This window comes from Conger conger, chromosome 6, assembly GCF_963514075.1.
Source record: "Conger conger chromosome 6, fConCon1.1, whole genome shotgun sequence".
In the NCBI taxonomy this organism is placed as follows: Eukaryota; Metazoa; Chordata; class Actinopteri; order Anguilliformes; family Congridae; genus Conger; species Conger conger.
In genome coordinates this window covers 22,960,291-22,982,095 of record NC_083765.1, presented here as the reverse complement: position 1 = coordinate 22,982,095, position 21,805 = coordinate 22,960,291, and the positions used below count along the sequence as shown (strand labels likewise).

Below are 21,805 nucleotides of genomic sequence, written 5' to 3'. Positions count from 1 at the left end.
GTAATGGTGTGGGGAATGTTTTCTTGGCACACTTGGTTAATACCTATCAATCATAGCTTCAGTGCTACAGCCTATTTGAGTATTGTTGCTGACCATTTTTATCCCTTCATGGCCACAATGTACCCATCTTCTAATGGCTACTTCCAGCATGATAATGCACCATGTCAAAAAGCAAATGTCATCTCAAACTGGTTTAATGAACATGCCAATGAGTTCAATGTTCTTCAGTGGCCTTCTCAATAACCGGATTTGAATCCAATACAACACCTTTGGGATGTGATAGAAAGGGATATTCACAGCATGAATGTGCTGCTGACAAATCTGCAGAAATTGCGTCATGCAATCCTGTCGTGGAACAGAATGTTTTCAACATCTTGTGGAACTGAATCCTTGCCACAAAGAATTGAGGCTGATTTGAGAGCAAAGGGAGGCCCAACTCAGTATTAGTATGGTGTTCCTAAAAGTCCTCAGGCAGTTTAGATATTTTTTTTCATACTGTCATATTGCATCATGGAAAATGGGTCTTAAGTAATATTGTAAACACAGTTGTATTTCTGTGCCATTCAGCCAATTCTGTAAACTTTTTTTGTTTCGTCAGTTCACGTGTAATAACAGAAAATTATTTGTTTGGTTTGTGAAGTTGTAGTTGTCATTTTGTGTGTCTGGTTGGTTGAAATGCCTTTTGTGTGGTCTCATGCATTTTCTGCGTCATAGATTCCCTAATCCCTGTTATTTGTTTACTTGTCGAACTTGGCAGGTTGAAGTTCAGAGCCGACGGCAGTTTGGTAAAAATAGCTGAATACACGCTATGCCAGTTTGTGAGTCAGGTGCAGCATTGTGAAGATGTCTCTCTGCTAAATGTGGATTTTAAAGTGTTCAATAGTAAATGCGTGATTTTGAATCTTCAGTAACTGAACATTCTAATGCTGAAGTCACAATCACTGACTGGAAGCAGTGGAGTTCTTGAACACTAAATGGAGTTGTAAAAAACATTAAAAAACCCTGCAGAGTTCTAGAATACTGACTTAGAATGTTGAAAAAAACCAAAAACATTCCATAAAGCTACTCTTCAAAGGATTAAAGGAGCTACAGAGCATGACCCAAGATGGACATTTCCACCGGGTTCTGCTATCGCCCTGTGACTTGCGATGCAGTATTATGCCGTGGTAATTACCGCGGTAACCAGCTCCCTGAAACGACGTTCAGATCGCCTGTTCTTCCCCAGGCTGCTGAAACAGACAGGGCTGTCCTGTGTGCCTGGAGCCCTATGCAAGCTGTGCTGCTAAAAACACAAACGTGCCCTAATGTTTGGCAGGATACGCCACAAAATAATGACAAAACAGTCGACATTATGATTGCAATTTGTAACAAAGCTGTTAAATATATCAATAGCACTGCGTATGCCTTAAATATGTGTGCTGGATAGTCTGCCTGTCTTATCTCAGTTTTTCGTGCGCAGTTGTCACAGTCCCACAAATGAGATTTCACTAACTGCGGTGCTATACGCTGGATGTTGTCGCGTTGTCTTTATCTGTTAATAAACGATTAAATAGAAACGAAACTGAAGTGGATGCTGCTGGGCCTTAAAGGGACGGCACACTGTTAAATCTGTGAGTAACGTGATTGGATGATGCACACTGCGTAGTGGAGAGCTTTAGCCGCCGGCTGCTAGCTCTGCTCTGCTGGGTGGGAGAGACAACTTTGCTAAAGGACCGCTCGCTGTCGGCTGCTGGTGAGAAGCCAGTCTGCCACCTGCTGTAGCGGCCACCGCACCCCCCGCAGTGTCCTGAAACAGCCCCCTTCACAAGGGCGGTTTTAAAACAGGGCTGGGGGGTGCAGTTTGCAAACCATCTGAAGTCATCCCTGGCCCAGATGGGAGATTGTTGAAGAATGTTCCAGACTGTTTGGCAGTTTAACAGAAGACGAGCTACCAGATAGCTGCAAAAAACTTTGATTTAGATCTGAGGCGGGTTGATTAGGAATGCCCGTCTGTGATTGGTGCGTGGTTGAGGCAGGTGGGAAAACAGGGGGGGGTTTAGCTGGTTAAGTGGGTGGAGCTTTGGAAGATGAAGCTTGGGAGTACGTGGTGGCCGGAATTATAGTCCTTGAGGTTTGAAAGAAGCTTGGGAGTGGGAAGTGTTGGGAAATGTAGTCCGTGAGGAGTGGTGTGTTTGGGTGTGGGTTGTGTTGGGAAATTTTGTCTGAGGAATGGGCAAAGCTTAGAAGTGAGTGGTGCTTGGAAATGTAGTACATGCCTGCCAAGCTGTTTCTTACTCCCTACCTGTTGTCCATCTCCTTTATCTCCAGTATGTAGGGTCTGGGTGGACAAACTCACCCTGAATGCTTTCCCCAGATGGTTTCTCTGCATGAATTTATTACATAAAAAAAGTGTCTTGCTATTCATGACGTTATGGGATAAACATTCAGTCTGTTATGTAACTGTGCCGGCTGTTCACTTGGACAGGGACATAGACAAACAGACAAACAGACAAACGGACGCTTGGACGCACAGACACAGGTCAGAAAATCATCGGTGCCAATAATCATTTTTTGTTACCAAAGGAAAATGCAGCAGTTCACCTTCTGAATGTTCCAGAAATCTAAGAGCATTTCTTCCCACATTTCATGATACACATGCCAAATCACAAGGACTTCTGCCAAAACATGACTTGCTTTTCTGTTTAACCACTTGGCTGTACCTTTTATCGTTTAAAGTCAAACTTTTAATTAAAAATGAGATCATCGCTGGTCCAGTGCTTTTGATAGCTACAAAGGTAATGATAGCAATCTAAAGAAACGTTTATCAAAATAATTTAAAAAGTTTTAATAGAAAATAGGCTCAAGATTTATTTTTCTTTCAATTAGGTCAGTGCTAGTGAGGCTAACTGTCTATCAAATATATAGCTTTTGAGCAGCTATATTTGGATCATGTCTTAATACATGGAGACCCCTGATACATGTGGACTGTGTAATACTGGGAGCTCACAGCCAACCAGGACCCCGGATATGTGGGGACTGGTTTATACTGTGAGCTCCCAGCCAATCAGGACCCCTGATACTTGGGAACTCGGTTATACTTTGAGCTCACAACCAATCAGGAACCCTGATACATGGAGACTGGGTTATACTGCCTCATCACAGTGCACAGTGACTGCTATGTACTTAATTCAGTTTACGTTTACGTTTTAGCCGTCTGGCAGATGGTCTTGTACAGAGTGACTTTACACAGCTTGCATCCTTCCATCCACACCAGCAGGTGTTTTATTGAAGCAATTCAGGTTAAGCACCTTGCTCAGCATTTCCAAATGATTCATGTTTTCATAAAATGTCTAAAATGTTCTTTTTGATGTTCTTTTTTTAACAGCATTTTGGTTCAACAGTTGTTGTTTTAAACATGCTTTTTAAATAAAAAATGGACTCACTCACACACTCACTCCTGTGCTTGGGTCAGTTCCTGGTTAGCTGTTGCCTTTGCAGGAATACAGACTTCCCCCCTGGTTAGGGCCTGACCTTGAACTCTTAAACCCCTCAGTATAAATCAGTGGGAGGTACAGCAGGTTAAGTGTGTGTTTGATTGCAACCGTTATAAAGAGACTGAGCTCTTCTTTCTCGCTGGCCGACACTGGAGCGAGGGGAACCTTTGTCCTGTTTTACCGTCCGCTGGGAGTTTTATGACTCCGTATGACTGCCTGGCTTTTTGTGTGGAACGTCTCGCTGTGAAGTCTCAAGTTTTTTTCCTCGTTTTCTCCACCATGCAAACATGCCAACACGTGTGTGGAATGCACACATTCTCATCTGTTAGACCGCCCTCCGGAATCAACACCCTCTGTCATACCTGCAGTCAGCTGGTGTGTGTTTTGTTTGCTCTGCTGCTTAATTACACAGTCACTGCACTGTGCAGTGGTTGCAGTCAGATTGTGGGGAGATTGAATGCCTGCATCCATCCATTCAGGATCAGGCCCTGTTCCTCTGTGTCTCTTCTAGGCAATCGGTCGGTGTCTGTGGTCTGAGGATATCTTGAGTTAGGCGGATAGAAAGACATGTTTTTTGGCTGGATGCCCTCAGTTAAAAAAAAAAATGCAGGCATTAATAATTTTAGTTGAAAATAATTAATTTCAGTTCATTTCCCTTTACATATTTAACATTTTTTCACATTTAACATTTTTTAATGATTATAGAAATGCTTTGGAACCTCACAACCATACAGATCAAATAATGGTCATCCAAACGTACTAATCTGAGTTTCCCAAAAAACCCTTTTAACGAGCATCAGCTTGTTTGAATAGCCCGCTTGACATCCAATAGGGCATACATGCTGCAGGTAGTGTGCTTGAATGTAACAAGAGTTTATGTCCATTTTGTACCCAGGGAACATAACTGACTGTGTTAATGATGTCTGTTTTGTACACAGAAAGTGTGCTTGTATCCGTTATGGAAGCTGAGTGGTTTTTCTCTTTTCTCGTCTCTTAGGCTGACCGGTCCCTCGGGGTTTCTGACCGACGGCCCGGGTAACTACAAGTACAAGACCAAGTGCACCTGGCTGATCGAGGGAGAGTGAGTATGCCCACGGTGTCTGCGCTAACAAGAGCAACCATCTCTGGTCTGCGGACCTGGGTCAAATATATAACCATTTGGATTCAAATACTTTTCTGTGCTCGATTTGATCTTGTGTGGTGCAATTCAGCCAATCATTAGAACCAGAAGGTGGGCTTTGCACTTTCTAAGAGTGTTTAACAGGTACCAGTACACCAGACAAGCTCAGTAAAGCATAGAAAAATATTTTAATCCAAAAATAATTTATCCCAGGTGGTGGGCACCCAGCACTTACAGCCCTACCTCTGTCATTGATTGCTGAAGCTCAGTGTTATGATTTATTTATTTGCACATGCATAAAATCAACAACAATGCAAAACCACAGGTACGTCTGCGGGTGAAGTAGAAACCCAGAGGCTTATGAACCAACCTCACCGTAGAAAATAATACTTTTTTGATTTACAAAGACTCCCAATATTCCTCTACAGACAGACATACACTCAGTGAGCAATTTATTAGGTAGACTTGGACAGCAACTTGTTTATGCAAATATGTAATCAGCTGATCATGGGGCAGCAACTAAAAGCATAAAAGCATGCAGATATGGTCAAGAGGTTCAGCTGTTGTTCAGACAAAATGTCAGAATGGGGAAAAAATGGGATTTAAGTGACCGTGGAATGATTATTGGTGCCAGACAGAGTGGCTTGACTATCTCAGAAACTGCTGATCTCCTGGGATTTTCATGCACAACAGTCTCTAGAGTTTGCAGAGAATGGTGCAAAAAACATGCAGTGAGCAGCAGTTTTGTGGGCAAATGCGTGTTGCTAATGAGAGAGGTCAGGGGAGAAGGGCCAGACTGGTCAAAGCTGACAGGAAGGTGGCAGTAATGCAAATAATGGTATGCAGAAGAGCATCTCTGAACACACAACCCGTCAAAACTCTTAAGTGGATAGGCTACAGCAGCAGAAAGCCATTAAGTCAAAAAAATATGTTTAATAAATACCTAATAAAGTGCTTACTGAATGTATTCACACAAACAGACAGAGATACAGACTTATTTACGTACACATACAGTATGCAGCAGGAAATAACAAAAGCAAATGGACTGATAACGAATGCGTTTTGGCACCCCCTCTCCCGCAGGCCGAACACCCTCCTCCGGCTCCGCTTTAACCACCTGGCCACGGAGTGCAGCTGGGACCACCTGTACGTGTACGACGGAGACTCCATCTACTCCCCCCTGCTGGCCGCCTTCAGGTGAGGACGTCTGCTGCAGGGTGATACCATAAGAATGTGATTGGTTCTCTTCTCTGACAACCTTGGTCTTGAGCTTCGTTGGCCAATCGCATCGCAATCACCCCCCCCCCCCCACACCCACTGCACCCCTGTTGAGTTGCTGAAAGATCAGGCTGAGACTTGGACTCCAGTAGTAGGGGGCATGAAAATGGTCTCACTCATGGAAGGCCGATGGAGCGGTAGTGCTGTAATGGGCCTTGGGCTGAGTGGCTGATTTCGAGCGTTAGCGCCCCCATGTAGTTACTCAGCTGACTGAATGTGCGCTTCCTTAGGGTTTGAGTGAAAAACGAACAGGACAGTAGATCTCCAGGAACAGGGTTGGGCAGCCCTAGTTTAATCAGACCTGACTTAGTGTTAGAAGTACCCTTGTTTTTTGTTTTTGGATTCCGGTTGTGTCACTGTGTATTTGAGGCTGGTTTTATGCTGTCAGTACAGCTTGAATATGTGGCCTGTTCCCTACTCCTGCTGTACCTAGAAGACCAGCAACACATATTTTTTGGTTCTCCCTGTCAGTCTTTTGCTCTGGGGCATGATATGATAACTTTTGTCCTCCATTTTGTCTGCCTCAGAAGTCCCAGGATACGTCAGTTTTTGAGAGGCCGACTCGCTGTAATGGGCCTGTGGTTGACAGTGATTTGCTCCGTATGAGAGGGGCGTGAGGGCCCATGGGGGGAGCTCTCTACCATAATGGAATTAGCCTGTCCGTTCCGCACAGTTAAAAGCTGCCAGCTCACAGGCAGTTGAGACGGTCAATGGCTAGCCTCTACCTTAATGGGCACCTCAGCCATCGGACGTCAGAGGGCCTGGATCCAGAGCCAGGGTCTGTCCCGGTAAAGACAGGGCTGCTTTCACAGTCACTTAGTGATTAACATAACAAACAACATAACAACACAACACAACACAACATAACATTAACAATGTAACATAAGAACAACATAACCACATGACATAAAATATGCGTACATAATACATAAACAGCATAATGACAAGACCAGGCCATTCAGCCCAGCAATGCTTGCCTTTTGCTACAACTAAAGCGTACCTAATGCTGAGTTCACCTAAAAGCTAGCTAGTACCAACACAACTTAAGAACATAACGTACACCAAACATGGAAAAAGCATATACATACTGCAACATAATGATGAAGAAAACAGGCCATTCAGACCAGCAATGCTTGCTTTTTCCTACCACTAAAGTATGAGATGCTTGTTCCACTCAAGTAAAGACGCTTGTTCTTGTCACTATGTTCTGTTCTGTTATGCCTTGGGTTGTGCTCACATAATTGCCTACCTGTTACTGCTCAGATCAAGGTACTATAAAAGCTTTGGTGCTAGCCGACAGGGCAGCCAATGAACAGCACACACGCACCTCCATAGGGTAGTATGGGACATAATCATTCTCTTGTGTACAACCAAAACTTTTTGGTTACTGGTGTACGGTTCAACCTCATTTATTTTCTCAGCTGGTACCTTTAGTTCAGATATGCGCTGTGGATCAAAGGATTCTGTGTTTGTACTTGTCAAGGTAGCGGTCAATGCTTCTCTTCTGGGTCCTTGTAAATATTGTTTTTATTGCTCTGCTCTTGTTTTATTCATGCTGTTTCTGTTGTGTTCTTTGTTTTTCATTTTATGCACTGTACCGTGCTTTCACCATGGGGAAAGCGCCTCACAAATAAAATGTATGATTATTATTATTATTTATTTTTAAGATGGTACGTACTGTCCTTGTGTGATCTTCCTGCCTTTCATCCAGCATTATCTCTGACTTGAAGCATTGTATTGGATTGAGTACAGCTGAGATGTGAATTACAGTGATGTTGCTGCCAGTGATTGGTTTGGATGTAGACTAGGGTTTTGGCCAGTATCTGGTAATCAAGTAAACCAGGCTATTTAAATAGTAATTGCACTTGCTGTTTCAACTTTGCTCCACACAATTTTGCAGAAAATGCATTCTGGGGTGGGTAGAGTACAGTGGTGTGCAAAAATGTGGGCACCCCTGGTCAAAAAGCCTTTTACAGTTCTAAGTGAACAGAAGCAAACCTGACCTCTAAATGGTACAATGTTAAACATGACAAATTTGTTCAAATTTTAAAGCAAGATTACTTTTTATTTCATTTTTTTTTTTACAGTTTCAAAATAATAAAAAAAGGTAAAAAAGTTTGCGAAAGTTTGGGAACCCTGTCAGTTTGTAACTTTGTAACTCCTCCTCGGGCAACTCTAACAGCTTGTAAGCGATTCCTGTAGCCAGGTAATAGTCTTTCAATTCTCACTTTTGGAATTTTTCTCCATTCTTCCTGGCAGAACACCTATAGCTCATAAATATTCTTGAGCCTCCTTGCATGTACGGCATGTTTGAGTTCTCTCCACATATTCTCAATAATATTCAAGTCTGGGGACTGTAGTGGCCATTCCAAAATTTTCATTCGTCTTTCCTGGTTGATTCTCTTCAACTTCAATGTCTGGACTGACCTTCGGAAATTAGCCTCTAGATATTTGGTGGAATCCATTCTTCCATTCCATTTTGGTTTCGTCATTCCAAAGCACATTGTTCCAAAAGGCTTTAGGCTTTTCTTTTGCATACTTCAGACGCTTAATTTTGTGTTGAGGTCATTCTTTCTTTTCCTGTTTACAGTATGTTGTATTGTTGTCCTGTGAACAGCTAGACCTGTGTCTGCTTCTCTTTTCTGGCAGCTCTTTTGCAGTGATGTGTGGGTTCTTCTGAGCATTTCTCACCTGGTCTTGGCCCATTCTATCTGAAATATGTATCGGTCTTCCAGACCTTGCTTTGACTTCAACTGTTCCATTTACCTTCAGTTTTATAATAATATTTCTAACAGTGGAAGGTATGCAACTCAGCTGTACCATTTAGAGTTTGCTTTTGATCACTTACAGACATTCAAAGCAGGGGTGCCCAAATGTTTGCACCCCACTGTGGGTGTTTCCATCTCATTTATATAAAGTAGTCTAACCAATCTGATGCTGGCAGTGTTCTGTTTTGTATTGATCCATAATAGCTGGCTTTCTGACTTTGGAAATGAGCCCTTAAATTAAACGTACAAATTTGTGGCCGTCAACTTGGATACTTGATTGGCATCGCCAGAACCTGAAAAACACTGCAGATCACATTTTTCTAACTTCATATGCAGCAGAACACACTTTTGGACCAATATTATTCTTATTTTTTTTGCCAAAATGATATTATTCCATAAATGTTGATGTAATGGCTTGGATTAAAATGTTTGAACTAGAGTGTAAGTACCCTTGATTATATTCCTTTCATTATCATCCACAACATGTTTGGAGTGAAGCGTTTATGTGTTCCTGTTCACAAAAAACAGCAAGGACATTTTTTATTGGTGGCAACCTTAGGAAAGACTTATTTGATTGAGGCTTTTTAATTAATTAAAGGGATTAACAAAGTGAACTACAGGTGATTCTTCAGGGTGAATTTGGTCAGCAGAACGTGAGTGCATAAATGGAAATTGGCAAAGGATAAATTCCGACATTAAGAAGTATTTTTTCACACAGAGAGTGGTCACTGTGTGGAATAGCTTGCCAGGTCATTTATGGAGGCAGAAACCCTGGGGATTTCAAGACCAGGCTTGATATGGTGCTAGATACTATTTAGCTTTGAGGCAAATGCAGAGTAGGTACACTTTAGTGGTATGAGGAGGCGATCATTGCTGGGCTGAATGGCCTGTTCTCGCCGTTATGTTAATCTAGTGTAATCTTGCAGCTAATTGTAATCTATTCCCACAGGGCTAAGGCCTTGAATGTGCAGTGATGTTTGAAGATGTTGTTTGTGTTAGTGAAGTATGCCCCTCCCCCCCACAAACAGAGGAATCAAAAGGAACCCTGCGATTCCACAGAAGTTCAAGGGTTCTTTGTCTTTGAGAGAACCACCAACTGCTTGGGGTCATGTGTCAGAAACCACTGCCTCATCCGTTCTCTCCGCTGAGCCGTAACCATGGAGACGGCCCGCCCGCCAGGCAGAGTTCGCGGCTCTGATTGGCTCCCTGGTGTTTGCACCACGGCTGGCTCTGTCAGGAGGTGTGAGTTAGAGCTTCAGCAAGGCCACGTCCGGCCCTATTCAGCCTGCGGGGGGAAATATATAATAAATAAAAATATATAATCCAAAATGTCACTGCGATAAGGCACTCTTTATTACATGCAGCATCGAGAGAATTCACAATAGATCAGCACGGTGCTTTCTCTGGGACAAAGCAGCAAACTCTCTGATATACGTACGCATTTTACATCCAAACTGTACTCACCAAGCTCTTTATTAGGAACTTTATTTTTACTTTATTACACCCACTTATTCATGCGATTATCTAATCAGCCAATTGTGTGGCAGCAGTGCAATGCATACAGTCATGTAGATACGGGTCAGGAGCTTCAGTTAATGTTCACATCAACCATCTGAATGGGGAAAATATGTGATTTTGATCGTGGAATGATTGTTGGTGGCACACAGCGTGGTTTGAGTATCTCAGAAACCGCTGATCTCCTGGAATTTTCACAGAAGAGCATCTCTGAACGCACAATGCATCATAACTCCAAGTGGATAGGCTACAGTATTAGAAGTCTAAAAAATAAGTAATAACTAATAAACTGCTCACTGAGTGTATATGCTTATCACTTTCTACATTCCATCCATGTCCATTTTCTTCTTGTTCTTGCTGAATAAACGGTTAAGAAAAACAACATTATCTGACGGCTGACCAAACGGGCACAAGCACACATGATTTACTTAAAAGTTATCTGTTATGTGTACACAGTCATCCACAGACCTCTGTTCTGAGAAGGAACGATGCCAAGTTCTGTGGGCAGTGTTTTTTTATGGTACTGTAGCTCTATTTAGAGTGCTGTTTAAATGCTGCACTAGATCACTCAGCTGAAATGAGGTTGGATGAATTTGCTGTACTGCGCTGACTAAGGAAGATGAGTAACCCTCACATGTATTTGCGGAGATGCACAGAGGGAGTATGGGTAGGGAACTGCACTCAGCTCTGAGGTTTTCAGGTTGGATTTCCTGTTGGGGCACCCCAGGTTTTTCCAGCATTGAGGACAGGTTGCTTCCATGGGTCATTGGCACGCAGATTGGCAGACTTTGGGCCCCAGGGAGCTGTGATCCATGGCCCCAGCCTGGTTAAATACCATGTAGATCATGGCCCCAGCCTGGTTAAATACCATGTTGTTCATGGCCCCAGCCTGGTTAAATACCATGTTGATCATGGCCCAAGCCTGGTTAAATACCATGTCGATCATGGCCCCAGCCTGGTTAAATACCATGTTGATCATGGCCCCAGCCTGGTTAAATACCATGTTGATCATGGCCCCAGCCTGGTTAAATACCATGTAGATCATGGCCCCAGCCTGGTTAAATACCATGTAGATCATGGCCCCAGCCTGGTTAAATGCCATGTAGATCAAGGCCCCAGCCTGGTTAAATACCATGTTGATCATGGCCCCAGCCTGGTTAAATACCATGTAGATCATGGCCCCAGCCTGGTTAAATACCATGTAGATCAAGGCCCCAGCCTGGTTAAATACCATGTCGATCATGGCCCCAGCCTGGTTAAATACCATGTCGATCATGGCCCCAGCCTGGTTGAATACCATGTCGATCATGGCCCCAGCCTGGTTACGGACGTGCGGTTCATTAGGCCTGTAAAGCCTTAAGCGATTCACCTGTTTGCAGTGGTGTGGGAGGAAAGTGTTAACTAGCTGCTTATCGTCTCCCTCAGGGGGGTTGTGAACCATGAAGGGAGAATAAACATCCATCTCCACACACACCGCACGAAGCACACAGCACAAAGCACACGCCCCCACACAAGTTCACCACACACACAGGGTGCACACCGCGCGCACACGCGCACTGCACTGCAATACAACACAGACATAGTTCACACTTCGGCTGTGACCTGGGTAAAAGTTAATCTTCAGTGAACAAGCAGCCCTTAAATCAATTCGGTAAATTAATCAGCCAATCACACATGCTGATGTATTCATGTAGAACACAAGAAATGCCAAAATGTGCTTTCTGCAAACATACTGATTTGTTCATTCATTACGTAACACTTGTATTTTCAATTTGTTAAAAGGTGAAAGAGGACCAATGAAAAATTGAGTATGAATCTGTGAAAAGAACAGTATGAGATAGCGACTTGGTAATGGAATTACAGACCTGTTTTTTAAAATCATTATCACTGGGCTTCGACAGCATTATAAAGATAGATTATTTGATCGATGTCGGATTGTAAAGCATTTTATAGACCACAAGTCTGAGGACACAACCAAGAACTGATTGTTTCCATTATTTATCAAGGGCAAATACACTTCTAATACTCCATTTGTACGTCTTATTTAAAAATACATAAAAACAACCCACAAGTAAAAAAGTGTTGGTATTTTATTGTAGGGTAAGCCTTGTTAGTATTTCTTTGGTCTGCCTTGACTACTGCCTTCACTCTGCTTGGCATTGTTTCCGCCATCTTGTGTAACATCTCATCATCCATTTCGTCCCCACACATTCTCTACACTCCCCTTAGATGATCTGTTCATGTGTCTTGATGATTGACCTTTTCCCAATTCAGATGTTTGTTTGGGCTCATGCCCGGTGACTGTGGTGTGAAGGCCATCCTAATAAGCCCCTCCTGCATTCTTGAATAAAAAGTGTAATTGGAGAATCACAATTTCATTATTCCTAAAAAAAAAAAGAATGAAATGTCCCATTTTGCATCATCCCTAAAGCCGGACGTACTCTACAAGGAAAAACTCTACTGTTCGGTGCATGCTACCCAATTTAGAAATGAACAAGAATCACAGTGGGGTCGAACATTACACCATTTTTTCAGGAATGTTTTTAAGGTTGCCAAGGTTATGCAAGTGTGGCTGGAGCTGGCAGTAGGCCTAATGATTACCAATTTATTTGGATAGCATTCTTGTTCGTTGCATCAAGTTCGATGCAACAAACAAGAATGCTATATGGGAAAATAATTTGCAGTATTTTCCCATCAGCCTACCACATTTATGATATGATGATGTGTAATGCAAATATTAAACCGTTTAAATTCTCATGACACATAACTGATTTGAATAAATTTGTGGTCGAGCCTGAATTCATGTGTTGTGTTTGACCCAGAGACACGTAAGCTTCACAACAGGTTTTTCCTCTAAATGCACGCTTTCTAATGTTTAAACATTTCATGTTGAGAAGATAATGCTACAGTGTGAGGTGTCCTAGCAGACTATAATTCAGAGAAAGCTTTGGGAGAAAACAGAAAAAAGAAAAGATGACAATCGCACTATAGCCTGGTTATCTCTATCATTTTCATGTATTAATCGTTACAGGCTACAGTTGATTATTCTGCAAATGAATTGTTTGATTGCTAATGAAGAAACAGAAACGGAAACCGGTTCAGTTGGCGCTGTAGGCTACTTTACACTCCCCTTTGTCCAATGTAGTGTCCATGCTAGCGCATTCAGAAATCTGTTTCATTCCATTTGTTTTTCAGTTAATTGCTCCCTGAAGAAATGTAATGGCAGATGGCGCGATGCGGACACACGCAAGATCAAACCCAGTGAGAAACGAAGCGAGCTGGTTGTGTAGCTGGGGTCCCCGGACACATTCAGGAGGTCTGGAGCGTTAGTCGTTGTGTGGTTGACTATCTCCCATCACATTATTTTCCTGCCTCAGGATTTTTTTCTGATTTTGTTACGACTGCAAATTAGTCGGGAATTTGTCGAGGACAAGATCAGGGCAAATGTGGTATAGTGTGAGCTCGGCTTAAGGTGCTCTATTGGATTGGGGTCTGGGGACTGTGCAGACCTTTGGATTAAAGTGGAGTAAAGTAAAGTCACCATCACGGTGATGATGTTTGCTTTGGGACATGGTGCATTATCCTGCTGAAGTATCCATTAGAAAAAGGGTAGACTCAGCAACAATGCTTGAGTTTTCAGGGGCCTAATGCGTGCCAAGAAAACATTTCCCACACCATGACACCACCACCACCACCAGCCTGGACTGTTGACACAAGGCTGGATGGATCCATGGATTCATGCTGTTAATGATTTGTGTCATTTTGGGGAAAGAAAGGTTTTTGGCCATAATTTGTGGTGACTTTTTACGATATTTCTTGGGTGATGTTGCAGCATCCGTCTGTCCACTTTTTCGTCCCATAGAAACAGACCTGTCACTTAGCTCCTGTGCTTTTTCCATCCACATGAGGTACTTCCTACCTCATGTGTCCCTTCAGTCCTCTCTACTTACTAACTCCAGGACCTTTCAGTTTGACAGCAGGACGTGCTGCGATATTGCAGTTTATGAATATTTATTATAAAGGTGCAGTCAAGGACAGAACACTCGGAGCTGCAGTGTTGTTCTTTTGCCTCGCATCTTTGTTAAGAGTTGAATGTCTAGGCTGCAGTGGTAAGAGACTAAAATCTAAAATGGCCGCCGTTAAGAATATAGGCTGGATGTCTGGTCAGTGACAGGCAGACGGGTCACTTCCTGTCTCTGATAGGCTCGAGCCCAGTGGAGGTACTAAGAAAAACAGGGTGCGGCCTTCAGGGTCTTTGTGATTGCTTCCCTGTTTAAACACGGTGGGCGGTGTGATTGATTGGTCTCCTCAGTTGCTGACAGCTAAATGGCCTCGCTCTGTGGCCCAAACGCACCGCTAATAACATCACCCTCCCAAATCTCAGCCGGACTCTGCGGTCGAAGATAAGGAGCCAGGATCACTTCCGCCCGCGGAACAGGGCTACGATAACGCTCGGCAACTTCTGGAGGCTTTCTAAAACTTCCCCGCTCTGTTTTTGTGTTTCGTCTTCATAGCCAGGTTCCTCTATCTGAAATCTCTTATTTTCCCTGGCTGCATTGGGCTGATAGGAACTCTTGCCTTGGAGTGTTTAAGGTTTAAAGACTCCATATAAACACCTGAAGGCATTCTCGCTTTTTTTCACTTCCATTCCAATTGCTTCTGTCACTCTTGAATAACGGGTAACCTCAAGGAGCAACTGTGGGCTCATTTCAGCAATTTTGCCTGGGTATAATCTTACACACTTATGTTGCTCAGCAAAAGTCTTATTAGTGCCATAGAGACTAAAGGCACAGCCACAGCGATTATTATTATTGAAACTGTTTGCGGAATTTATCCTTTGCCAGTCACTGCACTTTAGCACGGCAGCCTGAGAGTATATACGATATAGACAGCGACGGCAGGAGAAACCAACGGAGGGAAATTCTGAAGCACAGGGCAGCACTTTCGCTCATTCGCGCATGTTCATTTGTGTCCTGGATCACATGCACAATGAAGAAAACGCTGGGTAAATGACATGCCTCAGCGCATGAACCAATGAAAGACGCTTGGGCAGTTGGCAAATGAGGGCGCAAAGATTTTACGTCAGATAATTTTTCCGGAAATAAAAACATCTTTGTCTGTGTGCTCGAGAGAATAAAATCAAAAAAAAAAAAAAAAGATATGTAGCCTTGATTGAACATCAGTATATGAGCGAAAATATTTTTCATTTGCTGTCAAAAATAAATGGAGTCCAATGGGAAAATAATATCACTTGGTGGCGACATCATATCAATTGGCGAGACGAATAGCTCAAAAGCTGCCCCGTGACTGCAGCACCTGCGCATCAGGCATAGGTTAATCGCACATCGCAGTCGCCCAATCAGGAAGATGAACTGTGCTGATTAATGAAGTGGGAGAAATGAGGCTCTCATAATGAAGCTGTGGTCAATTAGCCGTCACAGTGATTTCCACTGAGTCCAGCACTGTCATCAGAAACACCTTTTTCTTAAAAGTGTCCAGATAGGTTGCTGGATTTGTTTCAAGATGAACAGAAGTCTACATAATTCTCCCCCTTTTTATAATTGCAGCCCCATTAATTTTATAGCGTAAGCGCAACATGTTTTTGTGTGCATAATGTCTTTGTTGGGACTTGTGTTCTCGCTAATTATGTCGCGTGGGGGGTTTGCCAGTGTGGCACGGAGACTTTATTATTTTTAGATTTTTATTTTGGTTCTGTACTTAGCAGGAAGGTGGAAGGTGTGTGTAATCATATTATTTTAATGAGAATAATCTCACTAACCAGTCTTATGTGAGGGTTATGTCAACATTGGTTTAACTGGGCTTTGAGTCTAACGTTTTAACATTTCCCTCTAATAGTGAGGCATTTGTGCAGTCCTTTGCAGGCTCAGTACTAAATTATTCAATCTCCTTAAGTGCACCTTTTCTCCCCGGATGTAGAATAGCTTCAGAAGGCCAGCGGGTTTTGTGCGATTGTGCCTTTACCAGGGACATGTTCCATCTGAAAATATTTTGCTACGGTTTCAGTGTTGAATGGTAGGTTTTCTCCAAAAGGTGTGCAACGTTTTGCAACAGGCTTTGAGTTATGTTTGCTCCCGTTTGGTGGGTGTGTCCGGGGGTGTTGCCCAAATCACTAATTACGTAGGCCTATGTTTTAAAAGCCAGAGAACGCCTTCTCAGACACCATAGGAGCAAACCGTACTATGTTAGTCAGTCCGCCCACAGTTTGTAACGGGAGATTCAACGTGCCACAAATTCCTTAAATAAATTATTTAAATAAACATTTTCCTACGTTTTGCCGGGGCTGAACATGTCCCAGATAACCCGGTGGTTATCAGCCTCGGTTGAAAAGCATGGTGATTTGATTGGCCAATCCTTAAGTTTCGGGGAACTGATTGGATGAGCAAACCGGGTGAGTAATTATGGTAATTTGGCTGGGCGATCAGCCGAGTAATTTGATTGGAGAATAATTGTCAGCTTGTGTAATTCTGATTGGATAATGGCCAGTGTTTGTTGATTGGGTTTGGTGATCCGCCCGCCTGTTTGATCGGATGACGTGTGGAATGTGACTCACAAGCACAAGGCTGGGGTGGGGGGTTGAATGGCGGCCACTTGCTCCGTTAAGTAAGAAGGCCTTAATTAACAACCCTCTCCTTTAACATCAAACGACTCTCTTAATTTACATTTCAGTTCCTCTTACAACCCCTCCAACCCCAGACCAGTAAATAATGACATACCATTTAAGCAGAAAAGGCCCTTTTTTGCAGTGTGATTCGGTCACACAGCCGCATACAAAGAGCTGTATTATTATTATGTTACTTTATTGCTTCTGGCTATGTACAGTCAGAGTAAACCTCAGTGTAGTTTACTGAGCATTGGCCTTAAAAACAAGTCAATCGCTCTCATTATTCTCTATTATGATGGTCTGCCAGGCTGGATTCTATTCAATATGTTGTGTGTAATCTGTTTCTAATGTGCTTTTAATTTCTTACTCATAAATAAGTATTGACTTGTAATTTGATTGCATATGCTTACTTGACATGTACTCAATTAAAAAAAAGTCATATTGTTGTGGTGTCTGGGCTTCTAGACGGGGGAAGTTGGGTAGGGAGAATAAGCTACACTCCATGGAACCTTCTAGAAAGGTCACTTGAATTGACATTTAGAATCCCTGACCTTGCTTGTAATTAAGCTGTACTGGCATTCTCTCCTCTGTGAGTTTGGGCCAATATGCACCTAATATATACCACACACAGGGGTATAAATACTGTAAATACCTTATTTTGCAGTAGCTTAAGTTTATTGCTTTAGCTTCTGGGGTTTTTCTGCTCAGGAATGATTTTGGTCCACCGCAAACGGGCGCTCCGTGGTCCGGTTGCCTGTTTTGGTTGAGGGGTTTTCTGACCGTGTCTCTGCTGATTGAAAACGTGTTTGTCACTTGAGCGAACAGCTACTCCGCACTAGGGCTGTACAGTGTAACGAATCACGTTTTTGTAATCGTACAGGGATAAAATAGCCACAGCCTTGGGGCATGTAGACAATCTTTTGTCTCTTTTTCTTTAATCATACCTGATGCAGTAGTAAGCAACCAAGTGTCAGAGGCTGTGTGAACCGCTTACGGGGGAAGAAACCTTGTTGTTGATATCTATCAGATGCTAATGAGACAGCCAATCAGCAGCAAGGTCATACAGCTTCTATGTGGTCATGTGATTTCATATTTCTGTCACATGGAAGCTGCAAGGCCTTGCTGCTGATTGGCTGACTTATCAGTACCCAATAGATATCGGTGATATTTCTACCCCAGGAGTACAGGACGGTGGAACCCCTTGAGCATGATTGGGCAGACCTGTTTTATCCCAACTTCGTCCATTAAAAGACTGGTCCCAGTTCAGCACTCCACCCTGAGGTCCTTTATGGAGATGTGCCTGGATATCAGCGCTGTCACGTTTATATTCCCAGTGCTTGAAATGCAGTGGAAAGTAAGATGGCCACCAGGTCTTACGTAGTTTGTGTTCTGTGCAGAAGCCACAGAATATTGGCTTGGACTGTGTTTGTATTAGGAGGGGGTTTCCCAAGTCTACGGACAGCGGTGAGTGGTTTCAGCACTCTTCCTCTGGAGGTTGAGCAGGTCTGTCTCTGAGCGTTCGTTAAGGAGGATATCGAGCGCGAGCCAGAGGAGCCATCAGTGGAAATATACCGGGTGACCTCGCGTGACATCCTTACCGGGCTGCAAACCACCCCTGGAAGGAGAGAGGGCAGCCTTTCTTCCCTGGCTTAAAAGGCAAAGGAAGCAGGATGTCTCAGCAAAACAGAATTAGTCACACACAACGGCTTTGCTGCAGAGGAGTTTCTGGAAGACACAGCGATCGCTCTAGGTTCTTCCCCCGTGGTTAAGAGACCACTCTGAATAATGCTGGTTTTATAAACAAATCTGTGGAGCACTTGCATTAGCCTAAATCATTTGGTCGATAAGACTTGGTGGGTAATTATTTTACAGTCTTTGGAAATGTTTTCATTTTTCAGTGCTTTTTATTGTGTGAAATCTGCGGCTGAAAAGCTTTTCAGCATTTCTCCAGGGACCTGCCTCGTGGGCGAATTTTGATAGAAAATGATTTTTTTTATTTGCATAACAATAACAGCACTTTTGTATTCTACAAATAATGTTAAAACAAGACTAAAAATACCTGGACCAAACCTTTAACTGAATTATGCATATCCCCCAATGACTGCACCACACTTTGAGAAATTATTTACATATGAGGCTTGCAGTTCTGTTTATAAAGCTTTCTCCGTTTGAAAAAATAATGAATTTTTTCCAGCCTTTCAACCTCGTTTGATTGCAACCTGTACTGTTGCCTGTCCCAGCTGAACAGATCAAACTCTCTCGAACCCTGGGCTGAAATCCAGCGCCTGCCATCTCCACACACTCAGAAATAGTGACAGTGGAGGTATATTTTTGTTCTTCAAGGATAAAATTTCCCAAATGTACCCTGAAAGTACAGTATGTTCTCTTTGCGTACTAATGCGTGCATGTTCCGAGAGCAAAATGTACAAATTAATTAAGTAAGGGTACAATAGTATGGACCTATCGGGTACCGCCCCAGCGACAAGAATTTGCATGTTTTTAGGCACTTTACATACCTTTATTTCTGAGAATGTGCATCACTTGACATTTTAGGAATTTGTCTAGAGAGACTCACAGAGATGACATCTTTCCGCAGTCTCCATTTCTACAGCTTAGCTTCCAGATTCCTTTCTCAGCACCACTCTGGGTCCATTTCCCATGATGCATTCTGTTCACGCCCCTGTTTAAAACTCCTGTAACAAAGCAAATAGAGAGAGTGTAAAAAAAAGAAATGGATTAAAGTCGCCCACGGACCGATCGTCTCTGCATTTTATTACAGTCGGTGAGAGGAGATGGAATTGTCTGTCTGAAATCGCAGAACCAATTACACCGGGTTTGAGCTGCTTAATGAAAACGTGTCCTCCAGTGATCCCCGTTAATGATGGAGACGCGCCGCACCAGGCTCGCAGTGTTTTCATTTGTTCGCCATCTCTGGGTCACTCGACGCACGCTTCGTTTCCTTGTCGATGGCGGCTCGTTATAATCGCCTTCGTTATGCGCCGTCTCGTACAGGTAAATTAGGGTGTGCCAAAATGGGCTTCTAATTTTCCCTCGTTTGTGAGTACCAATCAGATTTTAATGTGTGGAAATGAGTTTGAAAATCAGACCCTGGTCATTTATGGCTCTCTCTTTTTAATTATGTTCCTTTCCCCCCTGTGGCACATATAAGTAGAATGTATCATATTTTTTTTTAAAACTGGCATCTACAAAATTGCAGTGGAGATTCATTATTTGTGCCATCAATGGGATTTAAGGGGAAATGATTCATCTCCTACCATAGCATCTATGTCCTTGAGTAGAAGTCAGAGTACAATGTGTGTAAACTCCCGACAGTAGCAGCTGTGTACATAAGTAGGAGTCATAGTAGAATTGTTTAATGCATATTTTTTGTAAACAGCTGGGGGGTGCTGGAATGGGGGCAGTTAAAATTTGGCAGCACCCCTATGCTCCTCGGCCATGGCCGATTTCATGGCTACATACCAACGGACCCAGTTTACACAAAATATGCCTTGTCTGGAGCTTACAGGATGTTTCTGGGACAGATGTTTAAATTTAAAAGATAATTTTTTGTTCAAATTAAATATTGATTTTATCCGGATTCTTATAATGTAAGTGTAACGACTTAGATATAGAGTCCAAGGTGGGACTTGAAACCCCGGTGGCTAACTCATCCAAAAATCACTCTGACAAACGCGTTACCAGTCAGCTAAAGGTGAAACCACCCCTAGCCAAGGGCAACAACGTGATTTTGAACTTGACGGTTATGTCATCAGGGATCGTTGTCGTGGTAACCTGCCATGAGCCTTCGCTGCGTTCCACCGTACTTACTAGCAAACTAGCCAAGCTAACCCTGCTACATAAGCACCAACAATCTGACGTTTTTTTATTGACTTCATTTTTTTAATTCGGAGGTAAAATATGAAGCCCAGCGTTGGCCGTGGGTCGGTGTCCTTCAGTGTGAATTGATTGCTGACCGGTGAAAGCCACCGTCAAGATCCATCCATCAAACCGGCCACTAGCAGTGCAAGCACTGTTGGCACGGTGCCATAATTGTGCCCTATCGATTTCCTGTGTCCAAATCTGGCCGTCCCTCATACGGCGAGTGAAACGGGAAGCTGTGGTTTGGACCAGTGTGGGATGTGGTGTGCTACGCTGAGAACGCAGTCTGAGTTTATCTGTGAGGGCATTTCAGCACTGGCCCTGGTTTTGTTGGTCTGTGGCAGTATGCAGTGGCATTCAGAGGCCCAGATTCCTGGGTCACTTGTTTGATTATGCGGGAAGGTCCCGAGTTTGAATCCTGGCCGGGGCCTTTCAATGTGGAGTTTACATTTTCTCTGTGCCTGCGTGGGTTTCCCCTGGGTAGTCCAGGTTCCTGCAGGTTAGGCTACCTGGATAGCATTAACCTGACCTGCTGGTTAGGCTACCTGGATAGCAATAACAGGGTGTTGCTGTACATGAGCTTGAATGCTCAGTAAACCTACCCTGTATAAACAAAAGGTTAATAAAATAATTTACCAAAATGATTGCCCTCTGTTGCCCCAGCCGTGACTCTATCATTACCCCACGCCTATCTGTGACCCCTAACCTCAAGTTCCTTAACTCTAATCCCTAACACTCACCCCTAAACCCCTAACTTAACCATAACCTAAATCGCTAACTGCTAAACTACACCTTAACCATAAACCCTAACCACTAGCCCCTACCATTAACTAAACCCTAACCTTAACCCTAAGCCATAATCCCTGACCCTGAACTCTTACCCCTAACTTCCCACCCCCTAACACACAGGTCCTGTGTGTGTTCAGTGTTGTTACAGGCTGTGTGTGTGTGTGTGTGTGTGTGTGTGTGTGTGTGTGTGTGTTCAGCGTTTTTACAGGCCGTGTGTTTTTCTTTGCAGTGGTCTCATCGTGCCGGAGCACTACACAAACGAGACTGTCCCAGAGGTGGTGTCCAAATCGGGCTACGCCTTGCTGCACTTCTTTAGTGACGCGGCATATAACCTGACCGGCTTCAACATCTCCTACAGGTA

General features: G+C 43.3%; 1 protein-coding gene across 2 annotated transcripts in view; it reads left to right on the top strand.

Moving 5' to 3' along the window:
• Window positions 1-21,805, top strand: part of atrn (attractin) — a 136,209-nt gene that overhangs the window by 29,100 nt on the left and 85,304 nt on the right. For both annotated transcript variants that reach the window (XM_061246648.1, XM_061246649.1), the window contains exons 2-4: window positions 4,471-4,554; window positions 5,677-5,790; window positions 21,674-21,802. In XM_061246648.1, the coding sequence (XP_061102632.1) occupies window positions 4,471-4,554; window positions 5,677-5,790; window positions 21,674-21,802 (327 nt within the window). The remainder of the gene's footprint in view (window positions 1-4,470; window positions 4,555-5,676; window positions 5,791-21,673; window positions 21,803-21,805) is intronic.